This window comes from Neopelma chrysocephalum, unplaced genomic scaffold (assembly GCF_003984885.1).
Source record: "Neopelma chrysocephalum unplaced genomic scaffold, ASM398488v2 Primary Assembly neopelma1_139, whole genome shotgun sequence".
Classification (NCBI taxonomy): Eukaryota; Metazoa; Chordata; class Aves; order Passeriformes; family Pipridae; genus Neopelma; species Neopelma chrysocephalum.
The window spans coordinates 2,074,762-2,093,730 of NW_020897801.1; the positions used below are offsets into that span (position 1 = coordinate 2,074,762).

Genomic DNA, 18,969 nt, shown 5'->3' on the forward strand with positions numbered 1-18,969 from the left:
CAGGTGTACTGGCAGTCCACTGCTAATAGCTTAAGAATTTGTCATTCAGTTCAAGGAAAACAATTCTGTTGGTTTCTCCTGTTTTTTCCCCCTGATTTTTCTTTTAAAGAAAATATCAGAGTGGGAGGAAAAACTCCAACCAGTAGAATGAAAAATAAAAGGCAACTGTTAAAGTAAATCCCAGTTGCTAAATCTTATCTCTACAATGAACATACACATCTTGTTCCTCTGTCTGCTGTAACCATGTTAACTCCTCCCTAGCTGCATTTGTCAATACCCTCTTCCTTTTCTTTTTTTCCTTGCACAAATTACACCACATCTTGTCAAACTGAAACAACACAAATGCTACATGAAGTACATCTTCCCAATAAGAGACACATTATTTTCCACAGGCTTGAAAAAAACAGTGGTGACATTTTAATGCTAGAATCTGAAAAGTCTCTTGTTCTACCCATTCATTACATTGTCAGTCCAAGTAACATCAGCATGAATGTAGCAATTCTAACCATCCTAAAGAATGGCCATTCTGATACATGGCTTTATGGAAAAGCTAATAAAATGCAATTACTGTCCACCTTTGATTCAGAGTCATAAGAGTACATTTCAGAATTCACATTTTTATTGCCTTGCCCAATACTCAAATCTGGGGATTTGGTTTATTGTTTTAATTCCCTACAGCTGAGTGCAACTACCTGTTATCTTTGTTCACTAGAGCAGCACAGGTCAATACATAAATATAAAAGTTACAGTGCAGTGCGTAAGGTGGATTACTCTTTTAAACAGGATGGTGAAATATGATCATCCCTTTCACTCCCTGTGGGTTTCTGGTAGGATTTAACTCTGTATGGAGCTTTTCAGTGTAAGTGTCCATTAAGCTGACATGTGAGGGAGATTTATACAATATCTAAGCCTCGGGGAGGCCCACACGATGCTCAGGGTCAGTCCCGTGCCAAGGGCGAGTTTCGTGCTGACTACACAGGACGCAGCAAAGATGGGCTCCTGTGTTTGTGTCACAGATGGGCTGCTCTGGAAAAGCAGTTGCAGCTACTGATGCAAATCTTGAGCTACTGGAGATCAAGCAAGAGTGCAGATCCATGGTCCACAGAGCACACTACTGTCTGGAAGTGTGTTGACAGAGAGGGGCCAGGTAGGCACCAGTGCAGCGTCCCTGGGACAGTGGTAACGGGCACCATCGTCTTCCCAGTGCCTGAGTAGAAGTCAGTATGGTTGCCCATAATCATAAGGGAAAGGCTCCCTTTTTTTGCTAAATCTAATATATACATAATCTAATATATACAATATATACAGCAATCTTCTTTGAGGGGAATAATTTAAGGCACAGAGCACAACATATGGTATTACCTACTGTATTTTTATTCTCTTTCAGAATGAGCTTGTACTCAGCTTCTTCCTGAATTGGTCCAAAAATACCTTGGCAAAAGATTCATCATCTGTGACCTTAGGTACGTGGATTACTCATCTTTTTTTTTCTAAGAAGGACTTCTTTAATAATATTAAATACAGTAAAGCAAAGGTGAGTCTAAAGTGTTTAGGAACCTTTATTTATTTTTTTTTAGGACATAAAGATACCATCAAATAATTCCTGATTTCACAAGGTCTCTGAAAATGTGTTACTAATGTCATCTGTAGCTTTCTTTCTCTTTTGCATATTTCCCTCAACCGTGCTTCATTTCTTTTTGAATAAACATGCCCGTGTGCATAGTGAAAGTTTATTTACACAAACTGTGGCAGGTCTCTTGTTCTACAAAACAAAATATTCGTAGAAGAATTTGGAGGAAAGGATGTGAGTCATGACAAAGCACAATGTGTGCTTGCACAAGTGAAGAAAATCAGGGGTGACTTCTAAGGTAATTTTCACCATGAGTGGAGCAGGTAAATAAGAGAACATTATGCTAATGCTTAGGCATACATTATTAATGACAGTAGTAATTCACTTCTTGCTGAATGAGATGCTGCACTATTCCCATAGCCTATGTAAACACTTAACCCATTTTCCTCTGCTGTCCAGCACCTAATTTAATCTAATTTCTGACATTACAGCATTAAGAGCCAAAGCATAAACTATAAAAAGTAAACTGTGAATGTTTATTGTCTTCCATTGCCTTAGTTCTGCACTGAAAATAATCTTCCATAGTCAGTTTTAGGCAAAATAAAATCTGATAAAGAAGTCTGCAGCTGCACTCTGCACCACAACAATTCAGCTGGCTGTTATGTGCTCCAAGTGATAGGATAGTTTCCAAGATCACCAGTTTTCCACATTTCAGAAAGGAGTGTATCTCTGCATAGTTAGTTTGCATGTCCATTAAGTTAATTTAATCCCTCTGCAGACCAAGGTTTCATTATCTCTTTTGCTGGGACCATTTTTTTTAATCCATCAGAACAAAATAAATCCCATTTTTTCTTCTCAGCCTTTGAAGATTCCCCATGTGTAGAGTTTATTTGATTAGGGCATGCCATTATCATATTAAACCCATTACGACTATTGAAAATTACTAATGGTTGCTCTAACTTTTACAAAGGATCAAGGAGATAATGCAAAGATGTCCTAGGTGTTAAGGACATAAAAGGCTAAATCTTGTTGCATAAAATCCAAACCAGAGTTCAAATGGAACATGTAGTCTGGGTCCATGGTGGGCTACATCTCTCTGTAGACAGCTCTAACCAAAGATATACAGATGTGAGAGTGAGCTGAGGCACAGAAGAGTTAAAGTCCCTGGTCTTTGGAAGAATTTTGACATTTCACCAATATTTAGGTGCCTAGTTATTACAGGGCATCTGGGTGTAAAAGTCTTATGCAAAGGCATGAACTGAGTCTGTGATAAAGCTGAGAAATAACTTGCAGCCTCATAATTCCTCCTGTGGTGTCCTGAGCTGATACAGTCTGAAGGATAAGCCATTCATTTTTGTTGCCAGTGACAGCAAAATCAAGGAAGAGAATGAAGAAACAGAGGCAAAAATGTGTTTAGGGGGTGTTTGATGAAAGCTATGTGACAGGTAACCCAATCTGCTCGTTCACTACACAGTTAGTGGAGGTGAGGGTCACATCCTGGTCAAGGAAAATAAATGTATCTCTGGCCTCGAGCAGTGTGGTTACAGGGGGATTGGTTTTTCCCTTTTGAAGAACTCTGCCTTTTAAAGTTTGGACGCTTCAGTTCTAGACTCAGGGCAAAACCTTTGTTTAATATGGGAGAAAATAACAAGTGAAACCCAAACCACAAAAACCCAACTCCCTTTAGCCCAGAAAATTTATCACTATCATTTAGTAGAATAAATAGAATTGATAGAATGCCAGTAGCACACAAGGCCCAAATTAGGACCCAATCTGCTTAGACCTTGGAAAAACAGAGAACAAGAAGCATTGGGCTGAGTTGCTCTGGCTACTGCACCACTTGTGGTCAGCAAGGAAGGGTTGACAGTCAGTTGTAGTGAATTGTGGAAGATGAGCTTAGCTGTAAATGAGCTGTCTGAGCTATCAGAGGAACACCTGCCATACTTGTGCTAATCACCCACTTGAAAAATTATTTTCATATGTGTTTGTCTATTGTTCTCCTGGTTGTCGGAGTTAGGCTGCTGCCATACCCTAGTGAGCTCGCTGAAATCTTTGCTGCAGGGCATTTGCACGCAATTGTCCAGAGAAGACACAAGTCCAGCTAAAGCAGGAAGTGGCTGATCATGCCAAGCTGCCAGGTAGCAAACAAGGAGTTGCTGGGAAGAGCACAGTGGCCCTGGAGGCTCTTGCTTGCTCAGGGTGCCCAGAAAGTCTTGATTTAAAAGTAAACTCTGTAGTAATACCAGAATCAGTCTGGGGAGGAATTAAGTTCACAGAGCCTACCAGAGAGAGGTAATTACCATGAAAAAAAGTATGTTCTTTCCCCACAAATATCATTGCTTTCCAAGGTTATGAGGGTCTTAATATTAGTCCGTTTTGAAAAATAACTCAGGTTTAATATGGGCTGTAGCTTTGCATGGATGTGGTGATTTCTCTCTTAGCCTTTATGCAAGCAAATAATCTGTCTCTTAGTTAAGATCAATATAAAATAAAATTAATGCCCAATAGGATCAGGTTATGAATTTTGATCAAACCAGCATCTTTCTCTTACACTACTTTAATTTATAAATGTTGTAGGTAATTACACTTACTAAAGTAGAATAAAAATTAAAATTTATGAATTTGTACTTTGCTCCTGGTGATGAAGAGATTAGAAATCAATGCTAAATTTATTTTGACATGAATACTGAATCAGTGCTCCCAGTGCGGTGAATTCTGAATTATACTGAATATTGTCAACATTTCATTATACCAAGCTCACTACAAGGCAGTGAGAGCAGATAGAGCAGATATCAGGAATGATTTCACAGACAGCCTTTTATAAAGGCCCTTTTAAAAAAAGGAATGAGAAAATATATCAAAAACATTTTTATATCAATCTTGTTTATTTTTCTTTTGAGTTTATATCTCCTGAAAATATTAATAATTCAGACTGTATTGGTTTTGCTGTGGGTTATAACATTGTACAGCCCAGGACCAGTTCTGACATGTGTAATTAGTGCTCCATGGCTTTCTATGGATCTCTGTGGCTTCTGTCCTTGTAGTAGAGAAGAGGGACTGGCTCCATGTCCTTCTAAAGGAAGATCCAAGCTTTCCAAGAGAACTGTAATATGATATTCCTCTCCATGCAGAATTGCAGTCCTCATGAGTAGTCCCTGAGGAGAACAGGCTGTTTTGCTCATGTTATGTAGTGTTTTGATCTTCTGAAGTTGCTCATTCTTGATGTAAAGCTTTTGTCACAAGTTACGTTCCTGATTTAGTCACATTTAGACTCTTTTGCTGGCCATAAGCACCTCTGGTTGTCTTGGAGAACAGAACCACTGAGATAGTCAGTGTATTTACAGCTGACTATATGAAGTCAGATACATTGGAGGCTCGTAAACCCAGCTAAAGCAGGCAGATGGTTGGCTTGGGGCATTCAACCCTAGCCCTGGAAAACCAAACAGGTTCCAGTACTCTTTGATGCCAGATGTCAAAACAGGCTGTCACCAAGAAGAAAGGCCTAAGAAAAATCTGAGGGTGCAGAATACAGAGTAATACTGAGCTCCCCAATGGCAGTGTGTTGACACTTAGCTAATTAGTTTTTCCACATTGCTTTGCAGTTCACGTGTGAAATGCAATGTATTATTAAATTATAGTTTCCCTATTGATTTTGTTGGTAGCATCTTCCTCGCCATTTACATTCCTCATGCATCGTGCAAAATGTAATGCAGAGCTTATTTTGAAATGCTGCTAATGAAAACATTGCACAAATAATAGAATGTGGAGCTGGTAGGTCTCCAACATGCAAGAAAAGACCATCTAGTTAAAGAAAACAACTGCAATCCTTGACCACTGTGAAGATCGTTTTACCTTCAGTAGAAATCTGGAAGCCAATTGCCTTCATTTTGTCATTTGAAAAGATGAAAGGACCCACAGTTTTCTCGTGTTTATGTTACTTGATAAGAGATTATAAACTGGCAGAGAGTTTGAGTTTTTTTGGGTTCTCATTGGGTATTTGACAGCTTTTGCGTTGACACCAGTGAGTGAAGAATCAATCCCTGGGAGGGAAATCTTGCTTCAGCTGTAGTCAGTGCAGCTTTGTCCTGTTATCTACAACAGAGCTGCATTTGGTCTTTGTCGATAATGGAGTGCAAGTAGAGCATGACACTTTCTAAAAATGCAGGGCCTGGGATCAAGTCCATCTGCCCAAACTGGATAGATTGGAAGTAATTATTGTGTGTATATTCTATTATCATTTGAAGCTAAAATCATCTGGATTTCAGAGTGGCCATGACTTAGCATTGAGTGTGGGAAAAACTAAAATATACCACCTAAGAGTAACTCGTTTTTATTATGAAATATAGGTGATAGATGTTTCTTCCATTTTTATCAGATTTCCCATGCTCTCTTTTTTTTCTTTCTCTTCCTTTTATTTTTTTTTCATTTGTACTCTTTTTATTACATAGCAAGAGCAAATATTTTAGTAGTTATCATCCCATAGAGTCTGCTTCAGACTTCATTTTACATATTCAACTAGAAATGCATTTTCCCCTCCCATGTTTCTCATGAATTTCAGCTTGGTTAGAAACTTATTTATATTTGTTATTTAAAAAAAAAATAAATTAAAAAATGGCCAATTCCCACAGAGAAATTCCTTGACTGGATATAAGCACCACGCTGGAAAACTTAAGTAATGCAAAAAAAGGCGCTGGTAGTGCTGGTAGGAGGGGGAAGGCACAGGGATCAGATGGATTCTGATGATGTCATTTAGCCTCTGAAATGCTTGACTGCTCAGGGTGAGTCACTGCAACTCACAAATTAACAGAGCCCCACAAGTGAATTGTGCCCTTACGCTAAAACACAACTCCCCTTGTGTTATGCTGTGTGTAATGGTCTAGAATTCTACATTTCCTGTTGCAGCTTAAAGGCAAAAGGACTCACAGCTTAAAAAAAAAAAAAAAGTGGTAAAGTGGCTTTGCATGAAGAGGGGAGGAACTGATTTTTATGGGCTTCTTCTTACCCTAGAAAAAACTCAAGATTGTCTGGTTCATGGAGTTTTCATTCCCTATCCCTCCCTGTTCTTATTTGCATACCACAAGAAAATGAAATAAGGTACAGTCTTGCCAAGTGATTCGTCAAGGTTCATAAGGGAGAATAACAAACGAAGAGCTGCAACTCAGTGTTCTAAGTCCCAGCTTAGTGATTTCTTTGTAAGATTTCAATTCTTCAAGAGTGTTTCAGGCCCTTCTTTAATTAGGATGTGATTAAAAATGTATTTTTGTAATCTCTAAAGGGAAGAAATTTGAGATGGATTCATATTCTCAAATTCCATTCCAAACATCAGAAACTCAGAAGTGTTCATATCCAGGCTTCCTGGAAAAATTATATTATGGCAGTTGCATATACACGCTGTGTTATTTTTAATTCATTTGAATTCCTTTCCTTGAGATAAATGGCAATTGCAGTGGTGCTCTGGCTGTCAGTAGTACATGACACCACTGTCATTCTGTCTGCTTAGTGGTTATTTCAGCCTCTGTTCACTCCAGAGGTTACGCGTTTTGTTTCTTCAGAAAAATACAGCCAGTGTGGCTTATTCATTATAAGTTCCCCTCTGAGAGGAGAAGCTGAGGAGGGGGAGTTTGATTTCTTGCTCTCACAATGCTGGCTGTGAGAGCTCTGGTGCACGCGTGGGAAAGAGAGAGCAAGAGTGCGACAGAGAGTGCACAGGTGTCTGCTGAGGCTGGAAGGGAGATGTGAGAACCCTGCCTGCTGCTGAGGGTCAACAGCCCTGATGCTCTCCGAAAAGCCTCTTGCTGACAGTGCATAACCCTTGTGCGTGATGGTTGTTCTTTCATTTTCATCATCCTTTCTCATTCCTTCTGCTTCTTAGAAGGTATGTTTCCATTTAAAGAATTAATTGCTTCTATATTGTCTCATGTCATTATCTCACCCCGTGGTGGGTTTAAGGGTTGTGTGTCAGTGACAGATCCCAAGGTGCATGCAGGGGAGCAGGACTTCTCTGACTGAGGTCTCAAGCTCAGCTACTTCTTTAATGGGGAGGCAGGAGAGCAGAGCCCAGCTCATGAGACATCACTGTTTTGTCATAAGGTTAGCAGGACTGAGTTCTTACTTTTTCAAGTGCAGTAAATACCTAATACTGGTTTGTAATACAGCTTTGGTCTAATTAAGTGAAGCCCTGTTTGCATAAGTAAAACCAGGCTACTTCACACAGGCAGTATCTGGACTGTCTTTGGTTGTGACCATGTGGGGAGAACCCCAGGTCTCAGACCAGGTGGTGCAAAGTGGCTCATGTCCACCCTGCTCAGGAGAAACACTGCCAAATAAGAAGGTTAGATAGATACTGAGGAGGGGTTGTGTTTACCACCTTTTACTGTGGTAAAAGGCACCTGTATTTTCTTTCCTGTCTCTGCAGGGCAGGTAAAGCACCTTACTTACCCAGCTTCAAGGACACACCTTTTTGGCAGTGAGGACAGCTGGCTCAGTGCCTCCAGCAGAAAGAGGGAACAGGACATGCTTAGTCATTTCTTCTGCATTATGAGACTGATCCTTCTCGCCTGGAAAATGAAAAATGTTTTTTTCAGTGGGAGTGGAATCAGGCTCTTTAAGTGCATTTTAGTGGAAAAATCTGTGAAGGCAATGGGTTGCACGAAAAACAGCCTGGAACAGTAAAAGTACAGAATGAGGAAGGGAGAATTTATATATGATAGATGCAGATGTTGTTTCTCTAATTTGTTTTGGAACTAGTCAGGAAACTTGCTCTTTTTTCTTTCCTTTTTTCTTTTTTTTCCGTTCTGTTGGGAACGGAAAAAAAAAACAAATCCAGTGTTTTTAACCAGACAAGAGAGTTGCATCAATAGTGAATAGTGTCATCAATGACTGCCAAAAAAACAACCCAATTATTTGTCACTCAAGCATAAATTTCCCACTGAATTTCAGATTGATGGCAATTAGAAAACAAAAAATCTTACTGTCAGTTCATAAGCAGGAAAGAAAAGAAGCACTGCATGTCAGATCACTTTCTTCCATCCCACTCCTTATCCGTGTCCTAATTTCATCCCTGATTTAAACATGCAATAGGTTCTTTTTATATATTAGTTCGGGTGTACTTCAGTACTTTACAGATCTACTTCCTCTGAGCTGTTAACTAAAAAATCAAACTATCTGTCCTTTTTTAGGTCCTCAGTCAACTGGTCATAAGCCTGGAGTACAGTTAGTCATATCCTACGAGAACACACGCCTGACAATAATGTTAAAACACATGAGGAACATTGTGAGTACTTTTGTTGTGATGTATAGTTCGTAACTCCTTGCATTTTCAGAGTACTGTGGAAACATTAATCTTCAAACGCCCCTTCTGGGATAACTAATTTTAGCTCAAAGTAATGGCAGTGCTGTTCTGTCATTATTTAACAATTGGGTTTTTTTTTCCTTTGAGCTCACTCAGTATGGTTACAGGCGTGGGATAGATACAGAAACTGGGTTTTCTTGGTGGCTGGTAATGGCCTTTTCCATGAAAACCGGTTCTGATACTGTATTGGCCTCTCAGCTGACACATTTTGACACCAGTCAGACATGACGCATCAAGCCACTGCATGACTTTTTGTAGCATGTCAGTCTGGCATTATGGATTGATTGTCCATGCATTTCCTTCTAGTCTAGCATGGCTGTCTACGAACAGGGCAGAGCTCAGCAGAGGAAGCAGTGGTGTATTCTAAGCAGCAATGTCGTTTTCTGTGACACTCAGCTTTTTAGCACAGTCTCTGTCAGGGAGGTAAATGCTGTGCATTCCTGGAGCCAGGCTATGGGAGGGGGAAGTTGGTAGTGCTCCTGCAGCACGAGGCAGGTGGAATTGGTTGATGAAGGTGTCATGAGAGATCTTCCTGGGCCACGTGCGATCTCTCAGCTAAAGGAGCGTGTCGGCTGTTCTGTAACGAGTTCAGCACCCAGATGTGCTCTGGAACTCCTAGTGGCTCATGTCTCAAGTAATGGCTGTGGCAAGAGAGCCTATCTTTGTTTAGCTAGGGGACTAAAGCATTTATTAACTGTTGTGGGTTCTCATTGCATACATCAATGCCCCCTCCATCCCAAACTGGATTGCAGTCACTTTCCCAAACTGAGGAGTTTATGTGAGCACCAGCCAGTAATAAAATAAGGCCGAATGTTTAATTAGTTGTATGATACACATGAGGCTTATGTAGCTCTTACTGTTCTCTGTTGGCCGCTCTGGCTTCTGATTTGCAATTCAAACATGTTCATTTTGGTCTGTAACATTCAATACATCTCTGTCATGAGACTTGATTTCTGTTTCCTGTGTGCCACCTTGACAGGTAAGATCAGCCTCCGCTGACAGGTCCAATTTATACAAACTTTACCTTCAGGATGTATCATAAGACCCTCTTTATTTTTTTCTCTGTTGTGCTTTTTAAATGCAAATGACTTTGATAAACTTCTGGTAAAGTTCTAGTGGGAGGGGCATATTTAAGTGTTTGCCATGCTGATGATGCATTGGGTGTTTAAGGAGAGAATGTGGAGATGCACAGTTACAGGTGTTGGAATTAGTTTTTCTCTTTATTTCTTATCCAGGGTTCAATTCTCTTCATTTTATGGAAATGGGTAATACAACTTTAAGTTATTGTCTACTTTTGTAAGTAGGCAACTTAAATCAAATCCATTTTACTAAGTTTGCTGAGAAGTGGTAGGAGCCCCATTCAGTAAGACTGGTCATGATTCATGACTTGAAAATAAGGTCATTGTTTTGGCAGCCTAACTTAGGCAATCATGTTTTTAAATCCTGGGCTTCCAACTCCTTCCTTCCATCTGGCCATCCATCCTTCATCATCTGATCTGAAATATGAAATAGTAGTGCTTCGGGGTACAGTGCTACTGGACTGCCTTCAACTAGCATCCTATAATAGAAAGGTTCCTAATCCTATTAGTAATATTCTGTGCTTCCCAGTCATATAGATCCATCTCTCTGACGTGCTCTCTCTTCTTTTCCCTTGCCTTGCCTTGCCTTTTTGTCTTGCCTTTGGTTGAGCTGAACAGGGATTTTAAAAGCATGCCAAGATCATATCTTATTCAAGACGTGTTAAAGCTATTTCAGGTATATTCTGACTTTTGCAGAGTCTCACTAATTATGTTTTAGTGGTTCATCTGTGCAGAGATTACTTTGCTATCTTGTTTTATTTCATAATTTATAGTAAATAATTTTTGTGCTGCTCTTCCCTATTTAATTTATCTCTATAAAGAGATTTTACAATGTGTTCAGATGTGAAAATAATTGTAGTAGGCCAAATTAATCCCAAATGTTGCTTCGTAGAACTGACAGAAATTGTGATAGAGATTTTTGATCCATGCAAATAAATTTTATTTAGTATTTGTGTGCGTTTACTTCTAGGGGTTTTAATAGGACATCTAGATTCTGCCATGAAAATCCTGTATTGATATACAATGCACAAGAGACTCCCTAAAGAGCTGGTGTTTATGGCCATTGTCAAGTGTCACACGGGTCCTTTAAAGGAGGAAGCCAAAAGACTGCAATGCTATAGATTTGCAGGAGTTTTTCCTGAAGGAGATTTCCCTATTCATCTGGGATGTATTAGAGAACAAATGCTATAGCAGTGGAGGGCACTGTTCTGGTGCAGCCCTGCCAGAGGACTGTCTAGTGCGGGTACATGCATGGACTTCACAGTTCAGGCACTTCTGATCTGAGGCATCCACACATGCCATATGTGCTGCAGATGTACAAGTCAGTCAAGCTGTAGATCAGATTCAGAATGTCCTCTCCCTTACCACTGCAACATTTCAGTCACGTGTTAGGAAAGCCTGTCCTGCTTGAAGAAAACTCTATCAAAAAATTCTTCAGAGACAAATAATGGAGAAGAACAGCTTTATAGATTTTGTGACTGGAAAGGCCCATTAATCTAACTGAACCTTCTGTAAAGAAAAGGATGTATTTTTTCACTGAGAAAATACTTGCAGCCAAGGCACTGTTTGAACACAGAGATGTTAAGACTGGTTGTTAATGTTTGCCTACAATTTAAGACTGTGGGTGCACAATGAAGACAAGTTCTGTTAAACAGATATTTATAAGATACTAAAAATGTTTCAGTCTCAAAATTTCCCTCAGCAATTCATGGTTTCATTTGAATTCTGTGATTCTGTAAGTCAGCCGGCTTACTGCTGCTTATGATTTGAATGGCATCACCATGACTGCTGAGGAAAAAAAACTTTAAATCCAATTTTCAAACATACAAAAGCCATGATGGTAATAAAATGAAATTTTCCAAACATGTCTATCACATAATTGTAAGTCAGCCTCTTGGGGCATTGCTTGCTCCTCTCAAAGGCAGATGGTGCAACACTGGGCTATACTGCATAGGGAGTACAGGCAGTATTGCCTTAATAAAGTGAGGCTGGAATAAAAGGAAACATTTATGTAGGGGTGAAAACCAGAGAGGCCTGGAGAGTTTGCCTCCGGAGTCATGGAGGATGTGGCAGCTGGAGGGGATGAGACAGGGCAGGCTTATTCTGCACATACTGTAGCACAGTGCCTGGCAAAGCACACTAAGTGGTCTTAGGAGGAATACAGAGGAGCCATGGGGAGGTTTGTTTTGGCATCTGAAAGGATTTGTTAGCCAAGAGCAGAAACAGTCCAGTTGTGGCAGCACAATACCCAGGAAAACAGCAGTAGGCAGGAACAGGAGCACAGGAGTAGTGCTAGTCTGCCTTAAAAGCATAGGCTTGTAGATCAGTGCAAGAAGTGTGGAGATGGATTTATGAAAATTGAAAGACACGTAGGTTTTGAACTTGAAATGGTCAAGTTCAGTTCTGTTCATCTGTATTAACCAACACAGAGAATGGGGGATACCAAGATCCTACCAGGTCTGATAAAGGGCACACTATGGGCGAGCTTAGTTCCACACAGCCAGAAACAGCCAGGCTACCTACTGGTGCTGCTGGGCTCGCTCACTGCTCAAAGAGACAGCAGAGGAAACAGAAATGGCCATTTTGGAAGTTCAGAAAAGGTTGGCTAACCTGTTTCCTTTCCAGCTTCACAGAGAAGCAGAAGAGAACAGTGGTTCTCTTCAGTGTTGGCTCAGGAGGAAGTGTGCTTTCTCAGCTGATTTCATTGCCATGACTTCAGGCATCCCCTGTTTTCCTAGATAAGCAGCTAAACTTTCAATCCTCACTGCTAAACATTTTTGCCCATTACTTCTTGTGGACAGAATAACTCCTCAGGGGTAGAGGGGAGGAGAAACAAAGCCAACTCATCCTCAACCTCATGCCAATAAATGTAAAATGTTACTAGAATTCAGGAAAGCATGCGTGGGTGATGAATTCAGAACCAATTTTACAGGGGGAAAATTTGCTGGAAGAAAAATAAACTCCTACAGTTCTCTGCAAAACTACTTCCAGCTTTCCTTTTATAAAAGCTCTGAAGCTGTCACGTACCACTCTTGGTGATTAATGATTCTGGGATAGCTGATATGTGGGTGACAAATTAGTAATCAGCTTTAGGATTGCACAGACATCCAACCTCTTTTCCATTTTGTGTCCTACGCCATCCGAGTACAAATTGCTTCCAAAAATGTTTGTGAGATGTGATGGCTTGAATGTGTTGTGAAGAAAGGTGAGAGCCAAGCTTTCCCAAAACCAAAGGGATGAAATCTAAGCCTGCAGGTACAGGGCTGTAGGGAAGATCCCACATTCAGTACAGGTAGATGCTCTGCTGCCTTCACTGGGTTTTGTCTCAAGTTTGATTGGGTAATGGTTGGGATTTTTGTTCAGTCTTAGTTGGTTCCCATGGTTCCTCTCATGGGCTCACCAACTTTTACACTTTAAGACTATCATTATATAGATTTAAATGGAAAATATATACTACCTGCCAACAATGCAATGCCTTCCAGCTAAATAAAAAGCCACATTATCCTTTCAAAATATTATGAATGTATACTGCCTTCTTTGCTGCAGTCCATGGATCAGTCAACAGGGATTGGAATGAAGTTGCATAGGGAGGAAAGCCTGGTCATCCAGAGATAGAGAACAAGAGGAAAAAAAATCTCTTTGAGCTGAAAAAAAGTTATCCAAAGAGCATCAGTGACTGAATGAAATCAGCAGCCTGGCTGATGTATGGAGGTAACACATTCAGATGAAGTTCTCCCTAGACTGGCACAGGAAAACAAAATAAAAAGCCACGGGGAGAAAGCTGTTGTACTTACTCTAGCTTATAAAGAATTTGGATTTAATTTTATATTCATAGAAAATGCTTTTACTTTTAAAATGAAAGGAAATTAGCTTAGATAGACTGTGTTCTCTTTTGGACTGAAAATTAGCTGAACACCTCTAAACAAAGAGTGCAACTACTCAACAGTAGTTTAAATTGGAAAGAGATGAGGTCTGTTCTTGTGGCACAGGGATTACTGTTGGATTTGAACATATTTGTTATGAAAGGTGTTTGACAAATATGTTGTACAGAAAGTTGTGTTATTATTTCTTGTTAAACCCTTTAATCTGTCACAGTCACAGTACTGCCTCAGCTCTAAATTCTAACTGCTCATTTTTAAATAAGTAATTCCTTACATAGTTGATATGTGTTGAATAAGATTAAAAAAAAGCAACAACAAACAGTGAGCTCTGTTTAATAGTATGAGTGATCTGGGAGATGAAAGTGAAAATAAATTAAATTTGCCACTGATTGCAAATGGAGAAGACATTAAAAATAATAGTGGAGACAGAGCAAGATCAAGAGAATAAAAGTAATTTCCAGAACCCTACAACCAGCTTGGACAAATGAAAAGTATTTCCTCAGGGAGGTAGAGATCTATATCCCAGAGTAATGTGAAGATAAAACAAGCAAATGGTGAGACATGAGGTTGCTATGAGATGCCAATGAGAAAGGCCAGATCCTGGTGTCATGGTGCAGAAAGAAAGCAGTTCATCTTTATAAGGCTTTGATAGTAACATATTTCTCTCAGGATGTTTTTTTTAACTAGAATACAAGTTCAAAGAACAGTTCTCAGTAGGGTTACTTAGGAGTGATTGATTCTTCAGGAGTGATTTATTGCTACTGAAACTTAACTTAGTTAAGAACAGACTAACAAGGACAGGAGTCAATTGTGCAAATATTTAAGGGAGAAGGCGGCAAGGTTCAGGAGGAATTATTTAGCACACTGAGCAGAAGCGTAAGTAGAAGTAATGAGAGCTAATTAAGGAGCAGAAATTGCATGCCTCATATAATGAAATGCTTTCGTACAAAGGGAGATGGCAAGCTCTAGAATAATCGAAAGAAAAGTGGAGGGAGCTCTGTACAGTTTGAGAAATTAAAAAGAGTTTGGATCAGGCATATGCAGACTTTTGTAACTAATAAAGAAATTGAGAAGAAAAATAGTGCAGGATGAAGACACAGATAACAGTCTCACTGTTTCTTTGTGCATTCTTATATTCACTTACTATCTGGGCCTAGAGAAGGAGAGAAAAGAATACGTGTGTGACAAAAAGAAACAGAACAACAGCATTTGCTTACATTTCTTTTCTCAAAAGCTAATTTTCTTTCATACCCTCTAACAGGCAGCAATGCTCTTAATCTTGAGTGTTTTCAAAAGGAAAGTGAAATGGGGATTTGTCTTAAGTACTTTTTCTCCTCTGTACTTTATTCAAAAGAGAAGAAATTCAGAGATCTATGTTTCTAAGGGTCAAACTAGATCAGTCTTAGCCAGTGTCATAGACTCTGAGACTAAATAATAATCTGAAAATTAAGTGTTCCAAGCACAACAATAATACAGGGTTGAAAGCAATGGTTTGGTGGTAATTCTGAAATAAAACCTTCAGAGACTTGTTCATGAAATCTGCTCTCTGCATTATACACCCTGCACCAACATTGCTTATCCACAGAATAATAATATTTTAAAGCATGACTGAATCTTGATTTCTTTCATCTATGCAAAAAAAATGGAGTTAAATGACTTAAAGATAGTAATACAGCATGTGGTTCAAGAATCTAGAACATGTCACCTCTTTCTCTTACAGAAAGAAAGTGTTCTATGTGATTCTTGCTCAAATTTTTTACTGGGAGTTGTACATTTATTTAGTACATTCACACTTTGGTTATACAGTAATCTGATTTATATTATTTTTGCAGCCTTGGTAACTTTTTTTATGCCCACATAGTGCGATGTGGAGCACCCAGTAATCTAGTCCTGAGCATTGGTGTAGGGTCAGAGATTTGTCAGAGTTCAGAGCGAGAATTAAGCTCTGAGTGGGCTGGGCAGGAACACAAGCCATCCTGTGACGTCTTTTTCTGTGTTGTTTGTTCAGAAACAGTAATAAACACACACAAAGTTGTGTCATTACTTGCTGGAGCTGAATTCCAGCCCTCCTTGCCTGCTACTGCCAATGGTCTGTAAAAGGCAAGAGCAGTCATGGTCCCATGATTGTACAGACTCTTCCCCATTTCATTTGAGATTGTGTCTGGTACACAACTCCTTCTGGAACATCAAGGCAATAGATTATTCCTTTTAAACAGGGCATCAGAGATACATCTCAGGCCATTTCTTCACCTTTTTGGTTTCAGAGCTCTACAGAAATAAAGGCTTGGGAGAGATACCCTTGTGACTTTCTGGGTATCACGGGCCAGCTTTCATCTTATTTACTTTATTTGAGCAGATTTACATTGGCTTTCCTCTCAAATGACTGAAGCAGATCAGAAACATTTTACACAGTTGTTAGAAAGCCCTGAGTCTTTTGGGATCCAGGTTATTTCCCAGAACTGTCCTTCTCCTTAAAAAACAAACAAAGGAACAAACCTGGTTTTGTTAAATATTTAACAAATAATTCTTCTTCACTTTGAAAATCCCACTGTCTGTGTTCCTTGGCGTAATTGGAGTGGGAATCAGTTTGCAACTAAGATGCTTACATACATGGTGTGCTGGAATCACATTTCCATCACGTTGTGATGGATCAGTTGCCTGATCATGGTTGTTTTGAATACAATGAATTATTTTGCTTGACCTCCAGTGACCACTCCAGGATGGTCTGTTTTCCCATAAAGCCTATGTCATATTTCCAGCTCCATACACACCTTCTGTCATCTGTGGTGACATGAGGCAGCAGCATTTTAGAAACTGGATCTTTGTCTAGATGACTAAGCTCTCATTTGATCAGTGGAGACCTAAACCCCATTTTCCTGAGTCTACAGGAGATGACTGAACATGCCCCATCTGGCCTCCAGCTGCCACTGCAGAAGAGGAGGGCCTGTGTCATGTCTGACAGTTTAAGCAGATATCTCAAGCATCTTTTGTGCCTCAAATTGGGCCAGGCACCAACATGTGGGCAATTTAACCAAGCCAAGCCCACAATATGATGGGTTGAATCTCTTTCTGGCCTCCCTCCTCAACAGCATGACAGAGATCAGCTGAGACTTCACAGGGCACTTACATTACCCACCTCATGTACACACCAGGACAGGTCAGTACTGGGATATTTTGCCCAGGACTGGTGTGCTCATTGCAGTGTGTTAGCTGAGGTGCTTGCTTTCCCTCTCAGTGACCTTGGAGAGTGTTGGTTGTTGGGTTGCTCTTTAGAGATTTTGTGGCTCAGGACAGCTCTAGACCCTGTTTCTGCCAGCACATTTTATTCCTGTCAAGAATGAGGTGTAAAGCCAGGCTGCATGAGTCCTGGCTGCTCTGCTACAGGTGGGCTGATGGGGATGCTGAAGGTACTGGACATAAGCTATATTTGGATATTCAAATCAATATCCTGGATGGAGCATCTCTGCATTTTTATCATAGTAAATGACAATGCCATCTGGAGGCTCCTTCCACTGACACTGTCAGACTTCTGAAAGGTAGAAAATGCCTGCTCAAAAAATGCTTTCCAGAGCTTTCCTTAGAGCAAAATATATGTTGTTCTAAAACCAACTTATGTTTTTGTTTCCCTGCATTAAATTGAGATAAACCTAATTTGTTTTTTTGTTGCCTGACCTCCTTGTCAGTGGCCTCTGTCACAGTGTGTCTTCTCTCTTTATTACATACCCAGATGCATGCATCAAAAAGGAAAGAACTTAGGAAAAGGAATGAGGCATCTCACAGAGAAGATGGAAAAAAATTGGGATCAGAGAATGTAATACAATAATTCTTATCTTGCAGAGAAGCAGTAAAGTATTTTTTTAATGTTAAGTGCAAAAAGCAGTTGTTTGGGAAAAAAAATACCTTATTTGTGCAATCACTTTTGGCCAGTTGCTTTTGTGATTTGTCTTGCCAATAGCAGAGAGTGCAGGGTGCACCATAGTGATATAGTGGATTGTCTTATTTTGTAATTATTATGTGATTACTGCAAATGTGATTTTATTTTTAATTTTCTTTGAAGCAGTTTGAAGATATTTTGTGAGAGGAAAATTAAAAACCTGGTAGCAGAGTGGAATAGAGATGTTCAGTGCTTTGGGATATGCAGAGCCCAAAGGAGAAACAAGGAAGGATCTTTGGTCCCGCGTTAGGATTTATGAAGTAACAACACAACCACCTGTTCACACAGCAATCCTGTTTGTCCTGAAGGTTTATATATCTTATTAATCTGTTTTTGAAGGCACCTCTTGCTTTGTAATATACCAGTTTCTCAGCTCTTTAAGTTTAGAAGTAGCCCAGAGGATGTTCTCTTTTCCTAAGACAGAGGCTGTATTTGCTAATTAGGCTGCAGCTTTGAAAGACAGGATTTAGCCTTTCTCTGCTAAGTTACACAGGGACTTGGAGAAAGTGAAAGACAGTGTAGCAGCAGTGATGGCTTTTCCACATTTCTTACTAATTTTAATTTAAGCTAAGAGGCAGCTAGTAATTTATAAAGGTTACTGCGGTGCAAGGCTGATTTCTTCTGTGGATTTTTTTCTAATCCTCCTTTATTGGATGATAGTCAAATCCACCTAATGTCTACACTTCATATATAGACATTTTGGTTTGTAGCTGTGAAGGTTTTTTCTAACCATTTATTATAGTGATGTGGTTTTTAAAGAGGTAAAGATATCTTGATATTAAACATTAAGGAATATTTTGTAGTCCTTCACTATGTAAATAATCTCATGGCAGTGTATATAAGAACACAAGATGAAGGTAAAGGATAGGAAAACTAAGAAAACTACTGGACAAAGTGAATTATTTTTATTTGGGGGCAGTAGCTGAAATGGGAGCCTTTCTAAAGGCTGGATCTCTTTTATTTTTCTTCATTGAAGAACAGGAAGAAAGCAACTGAGATTTGAAAATGTCCAGGAAATTAATTTTTGGGGGAAGAAAGGAAGTTATTTATAAAGGAGAAAAGGTGGCATTAGTTAATACAAGTTAGCTTTGATCATTATTTTTTATTGTCAAGATGGTTGAAAATGAAAAATGGGAAAAAGAGAACAGCAGCTG

The 18,969-nt window shown here is 39.5% G+C and overlaps 1 protein-coding gene across 1 annotated transcript in view; it reads left to right on the forward strand.

Moving 5' to 3' along the window:
- The window catches only part of PIK3C2G (phosphatidylinositol-4-phosphate 3-kinase catalytic subunit type 2 gamma), a 206,943-nt gene that overhangs the window by 175,222 nt on the left and 12,752 nt on the right, over positions 1–18,969 (forward strand). The window contains exons 29-30 of the mRNA XM_027699722.1: positions 1,388–1,463; positions 8,749–8,843. Coding sequence (XP_027555523.1) covers positions 1,388–1,463; positions 8,749–8,843 — 171 coding nt within the window. The remainder of the gene's footprint in view (positions 1–1,387; positions 1,464–8,748; positions 8,844–18,969) is intronic.